The 12198-nt window shown below is 44.3% G+C and overlaps 1 protein-coding gene across 1 annotated transcript in view; it reads right to left on the bottom strand.

Moving 5' to 3' along the window:
• The window catches only part of WSCD1 (WSC domain containing 1), a 45417-nt gene that overhangs the window by 18162 nt on the left and 15057 nt on the right, over positions 1 to 12198 (bottom strand). The window contains exon 4 of the mRNA XM_074190498.1: positions 10269 to 10390. Within this exon, the coding sequence (XP_074046599.1) occupies positions 10269 to 10390 (122 nt within the window). The remainder of the gene's footprint in view (positions 1 to 10268; positions 10391 to 12198) is intronic.

Here is a 12198-nt window from a genome sequence, read left to right as displayed (position 1 = left end):
TTATAAATACGAGAGATTGCTTCAATTTGATTCCATCCCCAAAGACTCGCTGGTCGTTTCTCAGGCAGGCAGGAGCTACGTGACCAGACCTTCAATCAGAATGCTCGGCTCATATCCAAATGTTCCTGGTGATCTGAGACCAAGAAGGGGGAGCTCACTGGACCTTGTCCAGACGAGCTTTTCTGACCATCAGCTTTCCACCACATCTGTCAAAGGCCAGTGGCTGGGGGTGGGGGTGGGGGGGTGGGCAGAGGAAGAGGTCACTCAGTGGTCGGGCCTAGGACTCAGTCTGTGACCAAAATGAAGACTCCTTCAGTGACCAGAATGAAGCAGTCTTTAAGAGAAAGAATGAGCATCTGACAAAAGAGAACTCAGCTCACCATGGCTATCACTATAATTAATTCTCTTCTTAATAAAAGCTACCATGTCTAGAGCACTTTAAGGCTTACAAGGCCCTTTCCACGTGTCCTCTTCCTCAGTCTTCACAAAAAGCAGGAGAGGTATAATCCCAGTTTTACAAATGAAGAAAAGGAGGCACAGAAAAACTAATTGACTTGCCCACATAATTGCCACTAGGTAGAGTATACAGCGGGATTTGAACTCTAGCTTCCATGACTCAAAATCTAAGTTCCATACACTGTGCCACCTAGAGGCCTTGACTTAGAGTCAAGGAATGAATTCAAATCTCACTATAGATACCTACCATACAAGATCCAGACTCTCTGAGCTTCAGTTTTTCATTTGTAAAATGTAGTTAATATCGCTTTTACAAATAATTGGTGTGTGGAAAAGGCTTTGTAAACCCAGCCACACTCTAGAAATGGTAACTGGGAAGTTCCCAGGCTCATCTTCAGTCTACCTCAGTCACACCTGGAGATGATCATACCCTTAATCTGACCATTACCCATAACTATTCTACCTCAGTGAGCCAGAATAATGAACTTCCTCTCTCTGATCTTCCCTCATGCATCACAGCCTTCTATCTGTCATCATTTTCCCCCTGCATCACTCCTCCATTATTGAAGGTCCATCTATCCCTCCCTGGTCTCTGACTGGTTGTTCATCCCTGGTCTGCCCTTATTCCTTTCCCTTCCCACACTTGACCTTTTACATACAAGCAAATATATAAGTAGTAAGAAAACAAAAAATAGATCATTATCACCCTAAAACTGAATGGACCCACTTCTCCAAAAACAAGGAAAAGAATCAAGGAATAAATAAGAAAACAAAAGCAATTTGCTGTATGTAAGAAACACAAAGTCACATACAGAATGAAAACAAGGGAATAGAGCAAAATCTGTTATACCTCACACTACTCTAAAAAAGTAGAAGATGTAATCAGAATCTCAGATAAGGGAATAATAAAAATTAATAAGTAAAAAGAGATTGACAAAGAAATTGTATTATATCATAGCATCATAAACAGTGAAAAATAAAAGTATTGTAGGCAGAGGCACAAAAATGGCAGAGTGGCTAAGTTCTTAAGAGGAAAAATTAGGTAAACTGCAAGAAGACAATGGCAGGGGCCCAATAATAGCAGGAATCTTTAATATTCCCTTTTAAGTTATAGATGGGGTAAAGCAGGTGGCATCATAGTGCTCAGAGGGCAAGTCTGGGGTAAGGAAGACTCATCATCTCTCTGAGTTTAAATCTGGCCTCAGACACTTGCTTCTGTTTCCTCATCTGTAAAATGAACTAAAGAAGAAAATGGCAAACACTCCAGTCTCTTTGCCAAGAAAACTTCAGATGGGGTGAGGAACAGTGGGACATGATTGAAATGACTAAACAACTACTATAAACCATACCTCAATGAAATTAGTATAGTGGAAATGTGAGCCAAAAACTACAGACCAAAATAAGGACTACATAACAACATCCTAAGTAAGAAATCATAGGAAAAAAGAATTATGTTAAACTTGTAATAATTTCAAATTTCTAAAACTTAGGGATACAACTACAATAGTTTTCAAAGAAAACTGTTTGTCCCTGAAAACTTGTTAACAAAATAGAAAAAGAGAGGATCAGCTTACTAAGCATGTCATTCAAATGACTAGAAAATCACTTAATTAACAGTCTTAAAACAAACACAAAAGAAGACATCTGGAAAATTGAAGAGAAACAAAGAAATCAGGAAAATAGAAAACAGAAAAACTCTACTATTGACAAAAGTAAGTTGGTTATTTTTAAAAAGATTAACAAAATCAATAACCATTAGCCAGCCTGGTCAAGTGAGGAGAAAAAAGCAGAGTATAAAAAAAGGAACAAGAGAATTCACAAGAAATCAAAAAAAAAAAATGAAAAGAATGATCAGAAATATGATTATATGTCAGCAAAGCTAAGACTTCAAAGGAAAATGATAAGAAAATGTAAAACACAAAACTGAAATGGAATTAAGAGTCTTTATTAAATTTTATTAAGTCTTTATTAAATTCCTATGTTCCAGGTAGGGCAGCTAGGTGGTACATTATACTAGGTGGAGCACTGACCTTGGAGTCAGGAGGACAGGAGTTTGAATCCAACCTCAGACACTGAAGACTTACTAGCTGTGTGACCTTAGAAAAGTCACTTACATAAGTCACTGACTGACTTGCATCCAGGGCCATCTCCAGTTGTCCTGATCCATATCTGACCATTGGACCCAGATGGCTCTGGAGGAGAAACTGAAACAGGTGACTCAGCACAGCCCCTCTCACTCAAATCCAATTCACGTGCTGGTCATGGCAACACCTCCCTGATGTCCTGATCTTCCTCAGTCATCATCATCATGCACCAGATATCCTCCTACTAAGCACTGGGAATATCAAGGGATGGGAATGAGTGTTTATAGAGTACCTATAATGCCCCAGTGCTAAACATTTTGCAAATATTAAACTCATTTGATAAATAGAAAATAGAGTCTCTGTGCTTAAGGATCTTCAAGTGCAATTAATAGGATCACCTAAAGTAGGGGCCAGGGAAGTGAGTTTTATTCAAAGGAGTCAGAGATTTTTAATGGAGTCATAGGAGAGTCAATTAACATATCCCAATTTGAGTAGCAAGGATATGATGATTTCTATTCCCACAGAAGGAGATAAAAAAGGAATGCATCAAGGGTTGGGGTGAGGCTATGGGGAGGAACTTATCCCTTTTGATATAAGTGGAAGATAAGATGATTGGTGGCTTCCTGGGCTTCCAGAGATGTCTCTGGTTGAGAGGTCTTGGGCAGTGTATATAGAAAGGAGAAAGCCAAGAGCAGAATTGGGGCTCAGAACTTTGACCCAGAGTCATGTCCCCCCTAGCAGCACCTAGCCCAGCCTGCAGAGATATAACCAAGACCAGGATCCCAGACCAAAGAGAAAACTACACTTCTGCCCTTCTGAATGAGCAGTTTCCCACTTGACTGGCAGCCACAGAATCCAGCAGCATTCTCCTCTTGCACAAACCCAGGCTCAAGTCAAGAGCTTACAGGGCTCAGATCAGAGGCAAAAATCCCACTTTCCCTGGATCAGTCCATTCTGGAAGCATTGAGAGTTTACAGATCCCAGCTGTCCCCAAGACCTTGGAATCACTCAATACCCCGAGAAAGTTGCCACAGAACTAACTCAAATCTTTCCTCTAGAACCCCAGCCCTAACACAAAATCTTAAGTCAGGAGTCTGACTAGAAGAAGTAGCAAACAAAAAAAGAATCCCACTATTATCCTAGCAGGTTTCCCCAAGACAGAAATACAGAAGAAAATGTCTATAAAGTTTCTACAAACAAAACCCAAGGGAAAAACTAACTTGACCACAAATTTAAACTAGAAACCCTAGAATAAGGTAAAAGATTTTTTTTTAGTGAGTTGAGATGTTTTGCTTTATTTTTATAAGTAGAATGAAATAAATCTCTTGAGAAAAAAATTTGAGGAAAAAGGGAGAGCTGCAGAAGAAAGAACTGGAAAAGGAACTACAAGTTTTATACAAGAAGTCTAAAATTTTTTCAAGAAACACTGAAAATTAGGAGGAACTGCACAGAAATCACAAGACAATGAGAATATTAAAAAATAAAGTTAAAAGTCTAAAAAACAGAAAAAAGTGAGGTAGTCTATGGCAAAAACAATTAACCTGGGAAAAAAGGTCAAAGAAGAAAAAAAATTAAGAATCTTTGCATTAGGGGAAGCTAGGTGGTTCAATAGATAGAGTACTGACCCTGGAATCAGGAGGACCTGAGTTCAAATCCATCCTCTGACACTAGCTATGTGACCTTGGGCAAGTCACTTAACCCCATTGTCTTGGGGGAGGGGGAAGAATCATTGCACTATCTGAATGCTATGACTATAAAAGAGCTCAAATTCAAGTTAATCTTCAAAGAAAACAGAAAAATCTTTAAAACCAAAGTCAGGGCAGCTAGGTGGTGCAGTGGATAAAGTACCTGCCCCAGAGTCAGGAGATCTGAGTTTAAATCCTATCTCAGATACATAATAATTACTTGAGTGACTTTGGGCAAGTCACTTAACCCCATTGCCTTGCAAAAACAAAAAACAAAAAACTATGAAGGTAAAGTGGAAATAGAATCTATCTGTCATCTTCTAAACAAAAACCTCAAACTGAAAACTCCCAGGAACATCATAGTCAAAGTCCAGAGTTTCCAGGACAAATTAGAATGTTGCAAATAGCCAGAAAGAAAGAATTCACAGTGCAGCCACAATAAAAATCACCCATGATCTAACAACCACCATAATGAAGGAGGAAGAGCTTGGAATATAATGTTTCCAAAAGGTAAATATGGACATATAGTCAAGAATAATTTACCCAAACTTGAGTATAATCCTATAGGGGAAAAATGAACTTTTAATGAAATAGAGAATTCCTGATGAAAAGACCAGAGCTGCAAAGAAAATCTAGAATACAAACATAACAAGGTAAGAGAACCAAACAAAGATCAACATAAATGAAGAATGGTAAAAGACTAAACAAGGAAAAACTGTTTCCATTCAAATCTGGGGAGATAATACAAGCTCAGATTCCTAGCATTATGTAAGATCATAAAGGGATTCCAATTAGACAAGAGCCAATGTGCTTCTTTTATATTCCCTGATTCTTAAGAATGGAAAAAGAAGAGATGAGGAATACCCTGGGGGTTGGGAAGGGGAAAGAAGGGAGGGGATCATTATTTCCTTATCAGAGTACATGAGTAGAGCAGGTAGAGGAAGAAGCTCACACTGAAGCCTCACTCTCATCTAAAACTGGCCAAAAGAAAGAAGAGAAAAGACACACAAAGAGAGAGAGAGAGAGAGAGAGAGAACTGGGTACAGATACATATTTCACTCAATAGGAGTCAAAGAGGGAAAGGGGATGAGGAATTAGGGGGAGAGAAGATTAAAGGGATTAGTTCTAAGTAAAACAAATCCTAAGGATGTTCAAAAATATTTATAGATCTTTTTTTGAGAAAGGAATGAATTGGAATCTGAGGGTAAACCCATAAAGAGACTAGATTAACAAGTTAGGGTTTATAAATGTGATACAATACTATTGTGCTGAATTCTTATCAGAGTAACGATCAACCAGGATTCTGAAAACTAATAATGAAACATGCTGCCCACCTCCTGAGAACTCAGACTGTAGAATGAGATAACTGTTTTTGAAGGGCAAAGCTAATGCAGAAAGTTGTTGATTCAGTGAGGGGAGGGGAAGGGAGAAAGCAGGTCTTGACTGATTTAAACAAACAAAATATTTTAAGAATAATTATAAAAGAAGAAACCATGGGCCTCAAACAATCCAAAATTAGATAGACAAATTAAGAAGCCACGAATGAATTACTAGAGGAAAGAACTATCCACTTCTTGAGATTAGCCACTGGGGACCAATCCCTGGTGGATATAGCAGAGCAAAGATATCCAGCAAGTAAAGAATTAATAACCCTTCAGTCTAGATCTAGGATTTTATTGAGATTTCTGTGATTTCACCTGGGATTTCTAGGAAGAAGTCTCCTTTTCTAAGACAACTTAGAATCTTAGAGAGCCACTTAGGCCACTGAAAGTTTCAATAGCTAAGTGTCTTGTCCCAAAGCAGTTAGCCAAGATATGTCACAACGAGGATTTGAACAAAAGATGCAACGTCCCAACAATAAGTCTTCTACCAAATGCCTTTTAGGAGACAAACATCATTCTGATACCTAAATCCAGGGACAGACAAACCACTAGAGAGAACTCTAAATCAATTCTACTAATGAATATTGACACAATAAAAAAAACACACTCAGAAGTCTAAAGAACATATGCAAGAGCTAATCCATTATTTCCAAACTCGATGCACCAGGAAGGAAAGGACATTTCAATATTATAAAAACACATAAAAACAAAAAGAATAAAACCGATGTGATTATTTCAAGAGATTCAGTTCAGGATTTTGACAAAATTTAGTGCACATTTATGGTAAAAATTCTAAAACATGTGAGCATGGATGAACTCTTCTTTAATATAATCAAAAGTCTATATTTACATCCAAAAGTCAACATTCTTTCCAGTGGAAAAACTAAGAATTTTTTCAATATACACAGGGATATCTTTACCCACTATTGTTTAACCAAGGTCAAGAAAATCTAGGTCTAGCAATAAGACAAGAGTAAAATAATCCAAAGCATAAACATCACCAAAGAAATGACAAAGGGGGGCGGCTAGGTGGCGAAGTGGATAGAGCACCGGCCCTGGAGTCAGGAGTACCTGAGTTCAAATCTGGCCTCAGACACATAATAATTACCTAGTTGTGTGGCCTTGGGCAAGCCACTTAACCCCCACTGCCTTGCAAAAACTAAAAAAAAAAAAATGACAAAGGTTCCTTATTTGTAGATATTATGTTGTAATTAAAAAACCTCAGAGAATCAGCAAATAGACTAACTGAGATGATTGTCGCTGTTTGTTGTTTGCCCTTCATTTTTGAAGGGGACCAATGACATCACAAGGTGATGTCTTTGACTTGAGAATGAATTGGATTTAAATGAAGCAGAACTGAACAAAGTGGTCAGTCTTCCTCTCTATTCCAGAGTCTCTAAAGTCCACTGGTAAGGCAAAGATGACTGGTGATGGCTCAGGATGTGATAGGTGACCTTGATATCTCTGATGTCTGACCAAGTGCTACACATCATTTGCCCGTTCTGATGAAGGAAGTTTTCACATGCTTGAAGTAGACTATCAATGGATTTCGAGGGTCATCAGTTTTCCCTCAACCTGGTTTAGCCATCTGCCAACATAATGAAGCCTGGGCACTAACATGCTACAGTTTCTTGGAGCCACAGATGAGATTGGGTGAAGGTGGACACTAAAGATGTAGGAGCAGCCTTCCCACCAGAAGGGTTAGTCCTCCTCAAACATCCCAATTGAGATGATTAATAATTCCAGCAATGTTATATTATATAAAATAAATCCCTTAAATCATTAGTATTTCAGTACCAACAAAAACCAAGAAGAAATGTGCCTAAGAAAAATTCCATTCATAATAACTAAAGAATGAATAAAATTCTTGGGAGCTACAAAATCAAGACACTTGGGATTTCTATAAACACAGCTACAAAACACCATTTATGGAACCAAAGGAGACACCCATGACTGGGTCGGGCGAATAGAATATGCTGTAATACTGAGCACCATTCTTACCCTCTAGAACATGATGCCTTCTACCCAGAGCCCACACACTGATCAACCTTGCTAAAAGTAATAGACAAGTTGATTGACCCCTTCCTCATCACTCTAGTGGCAAATGGCCTGCTGCCTCTCTTGGCTCCCACTATGTGTATTCCAAGGCTCCCCTGGGTCCTCATGACATTGTTCCCCCCCCCCCCCCCAATGTGTAGGCTTAAGATTCCTAGAACCAGAAAGAAGGGAATTGGTCCCTATGCTTTGTCATGAATCCCTGATGAGGATATGGCAGAGGTGTCTCCGCAGCATTGCTCCCCAGCTATGGGGGAGATCAGGCAAGGGAGGATGGACAGTGTTTAGCCCAAAATAACAGGATGTAATGAGGTGAGGTGGGGACCACCATTATCTCAGATGGAGAGAAAGTTCTCATCTAGCAACATCCTTCATGGCTTGAGTGTGAAGGGTTAGCTCAGTTAGGTTCCTGCTCTCTACTCAGCCTCCAAGCCATTGCTGAAAACTCCTTCCTGCCCTGACCCTGTGCCCTTTAGGTTTGGCATTAGGGACTGGTCCTGGCCTGTTCTGTTGCTCACAGTGGATCCTTCCATCAGACCCTAAAGATTTCTTCCCAGAGCCAGGAATCAGTCTGTGGGCAAGGGGTGGGAGGAAGAGCTAAGGGGTTGTTATGGGGCCTCATCAGTGCTGGGGCCCACGTACTAAGAGGTTCATCTGTGGGCTGATCTGGGGAGGACCTGTCCAGACTGACCAGGTTGGAGCAGCTCTAGAATGTCCCCCATGGGGGGGGGGGGGAGCAAGGGAATGGAGAAAGGAAGAAGCCCAGAATCAGGGATTCCCTCCAACATGGGAAACACTCCCAGCCCTAAGGCCATGGGCTGGTAGTCAGTCCTCAGAACTCTGGCCCCCTGGAGGACAGTCATAATCAAGGACCTTGGAGGTACAACAACATCCTAGGCTTGGTACACAGTCCTATCTGAGCCTTGGCTGTCATCAGTAGCCTGGGCTTATTTACCCATTCTACAAATGAGAGCCACAGAAATGGTGTGGGGTTCCCCAAGTGATTCCCAGGAAGCAATTCCAGCCCAGAGCTCTCCACCAAGTCTGACCTCTATTTCTGTGGGGAGCTCTGAGAGGCTGTCATTGGACCAGAATGGTCCCTGGCCCCTCCACAAGCTGTGCACCATCACCACCAGCCACACCCCAAAGGCAGACACTGGTCTTTATGCCCCTTCTCAATCCTGGTGCTGCCACAACCTGGTACACCCCAATCACCTCTCGCTTTGTCATCTTCAACTCCATCACTAGCCCCTCATTTAGCCTCCTAAGCCCCCCTACCTCCTGTCTTCTCACACCTGACTCCTAGCCTGACTCTGGACCCCTATGCCTGGGATGTCTTCCCTGATTCTCTGCCTCCTGGTGCCCAACTTCCTTCCAATCAAGGCACCACCTGGCTCGGTAGGAAGAGTCCTGCAGCTGCTTAGCTCCATGGATGCTGCTCAGAGCTTGGTGGACTCAGCAGTATATCTCCCCCCAGACTCTGAGCCTTGGGGGAGCTCACATGGACCCTTCCCTGTCTCCCCAGTGTACAGCCAGTCAAGAATCCTTCTATTTCCTCTGCTGGTTCCCAAGCCAGGCAAGCTGGGAGCCCCAGGTATGAGCTGGTCCCCTTCTTGGAAGGCACCTGATGAGGGCCGCCCAGCAGCAATTAGCCCCCTACTGTGAACCCAGCTAAGCCCCAGGCTCCTCCTTCCAGGTGCTCACCCCCTGATGGGGCCCAGCACACAGAATCCACAGGGGCCCCTTAGCTGCTCCTCCAAGACAGAAACAAGAGAAGCGCTCAGTGGGCACTTGCCAGTGACTGGGCCAGAGCTACAAAGATGGCTGGGCGCAGCCAAGGGGAGACATGGCCTGGATTGGTAAATGGAGACCCAGGCCACATCAAAACAGGCCTGAGGAAGAGCTGCCTCTGGGCTGAGACCACTGGGGTAGGGGGTGGGGAGAGGTGAAGGTCAGCCACAGAATGAATCTCTACACCACCACCCTCAGCCACATGGGTGGACCTTTAGCTTGATCCCTAATCCTAAGCCATGCACGGCCACACTGTTCACTGTCAATTGATCAAAACCTGACCTTTAACCCTGGCCAGAACGTCCCCCAAACCCAGACAAAGATAGACCGCCCCAGCCCAAAGACTAGAGGAAGGGTTTTTGTGGTCTAAGACCACTGCTCTGACAGGTCCAGTCAGCCACAGGGTTTTGCCCCAGACTGATGGCTATGGGATAGAAGTCCCCCTGCTGCAAGGTCATAGGACTGTGACGACTAAGAAGAGGAGAGATCTCTGAGCCCCCCGGGGGTGCAGTGGTGTGTAAAGGGTCATCCACAGAAGCAGATTCAGGTGGATCACAAGACCAGCTCTATTAGCCGTGGCCATAAGCCCACAGCTGTGCCCACAGACCACACCCATAGACTGCCCTGAGTAGCCGTGACCTCAGTTTTATGGAAGCCACTACAATGTGACCAAAGAGCCTGGAGGACTCCCCCCATGGGCACTCCCATTTCTTTTCCATCAATCCCTCACCCCCTTGAGGGGCTGACCACACCCACCTTAGGCCAGAGGTGTGGGAAGAAGAGGAAGAAGGCTGAGGAACAAGGGGTGCTCTTACCTTTTGGGAGCAGAGCTGAGAGCACATGTCCACAGTCAGGTTGGGCTGGCTGAGGGAGCTAGCCAAGGTATCGGTCAGGTTCCTGGGCACTCGGAAACATCCCCGGTAGGTGACAGTCCTTCCTGCAAGGGCAGCAAGATTTCTCTTAGGAGCAGGGAGAGCAGGGCTGGGGAAGGGGAGGGGGGTCAGGGAAAGCGCAGAGAGAGAGGCCACTCCTGAGAAGATTCCCACTCAGAGGAAACACTCCAGGAGACCAGGGGCTGGGGGAGCCAAGGAAGCTGATGGAGTCACCAAATGAGAAAGGAGACAACCAGACCCTAGGCAGAACCCTGGGGATCACCTCAGGGAGGAGGCATAGGATAAACAATGGCCAGGGGGAACCAGGAGCCAACAGGGTCAAGAAAACTACGGAAGGAGAGAGAATCTGGGGGGGGAGGTGGAAAGCTGTTTCCATCCTCATCCCCATGCCCACTCCCCTAGTACCATCTCTGTCCTGCTCCATCTATGGGCACCATTGCCCCCCAAAGGGGTTTCAGATGTGGTGTCTTCCCAATAGGACCAAGGTCCTTTCTGTGGTGCCCCGGGTCAAATTGTTCAGTCCTGGGACAGACTGACTGCCCCAACCTACTTACGGATCCATGGAAGGATCTGGTCAGTCTCACCTTGGTGCCAAACCAAAAGATCTCTCTTTTTTTTAAATTTTATTTATTTAAGGTAGTGGGGTTAAGTGACTTACCAAAGGTCACACAGCTGGGTAATTATTTAGTGTCTGAGGCTGATTTGAACTCAGGTCCTCCTGACTCCAGGGCTCATTCCCTATCCACTACACCACTTAGCTGCCCCCAGGGGCTCCTCTCTTTGCCCATTTTCATTCTCTTTCTCCCTCTCTCCTCCCCTTTCTTCCTTCTCTCCCCTCTGTCTCTCCTCTTTCTCTCCCTTCCTCCGTTCCTCCTCTTCCCCTCCATCTCTTTCTCTCTCCCCTCTTTCTTTCTCCCCTTATCCTCCTCAGTTTCTTTCTGTATCTTTATCTCTGTCTTGCTTCTCTACTGCTGCCCTCTCTCAATGCATCCCAGGGTTTTTCTCCCTGATCCCCAAATCTGCCAGAGCCCTCCCCTCCAACCTCCCTTGAATTTAATGACTTCATATGTGCTTGCATTCCTCTTATAGATTCTGCCATTGTTTTCACAGGTACTTCTTTTAAAGATCCCCAAATTCGGGATAATTCTCTGCCTGGGTCGGCCCAGGACCAAGCAAGCAGGTGCTGCCCGAATATTTGATGACTGGCCGAGAACTCTGCCCTCCACCTCTCACTGCCCAGATGACCTCTCAGCAGAGGGCTTCCTGGTGGGAGAACAGGTCCCTGAGGCCCAAGTCCCAGCCTCCACCCCAGCTGGAGATGACTCTTCCCCATTCCTCCCCCATAATGGTGGTGCCTTCCAGTCCAGCCCTCAGTCCTCAGGCTGGGCTTGGTCACAATTCTTTCTTGGGGCAATTTGGCATCCCTCTGCTCCCATCTGCTCATGTCCAGGCTCCAGCTAGCCTCTAGCCTCAACCCTTCCCTCCAGAGAAGAAACTCTACCTCAGTCCAAATGCTCTAGCCAGGCCTTCCTGCATATGTCTGTAGGGGAGGAAAGTCAGGGTCCTGGGGATGCTCTACAGACACAGCCTCCCAAACTGGACACTAGCAAAGTTCGGAAGGTTGGTAAAATCCTTGGAAGCCAATGGTGGCGAATAGACCAGATGGCTGCCATCCCCCCAGATCAGCTGGTGAGGACCAGGCAAAGCCAGGCTCCCACTGATGGAAGGATGGATGGGTGGATGTCCCAGAGGCAGCCGCTACCTCAGTGACAAAGGGCTAAGTGACAAAGGTCAGGGCTCCTAGGCTGACCAAGTCCTGATTCCAACCCCTTCCTTTGTATGGATGGGAAAA

Source organism: Macrotis lagotis, chromosome 6, assembly GCF_037893015.1.
Source record: "Macrotis lagotis isolate mMagLag1 chromosome 6, bilby.v1.9.chrom.fasta, whole genome shotgun sequence".
Taxonomy (NCBI): Eukaryota; Metazoa; Chordata; class Mammalia; order Peramelemorphia; family Peramelidae; genus Macrotis; species Macrotis lagotis.
The sequence above is the reverse complement of the archived record's forward strand: the minus strand, read 5'-3'. Positions and strand labels throughout refer to the sequence as shown.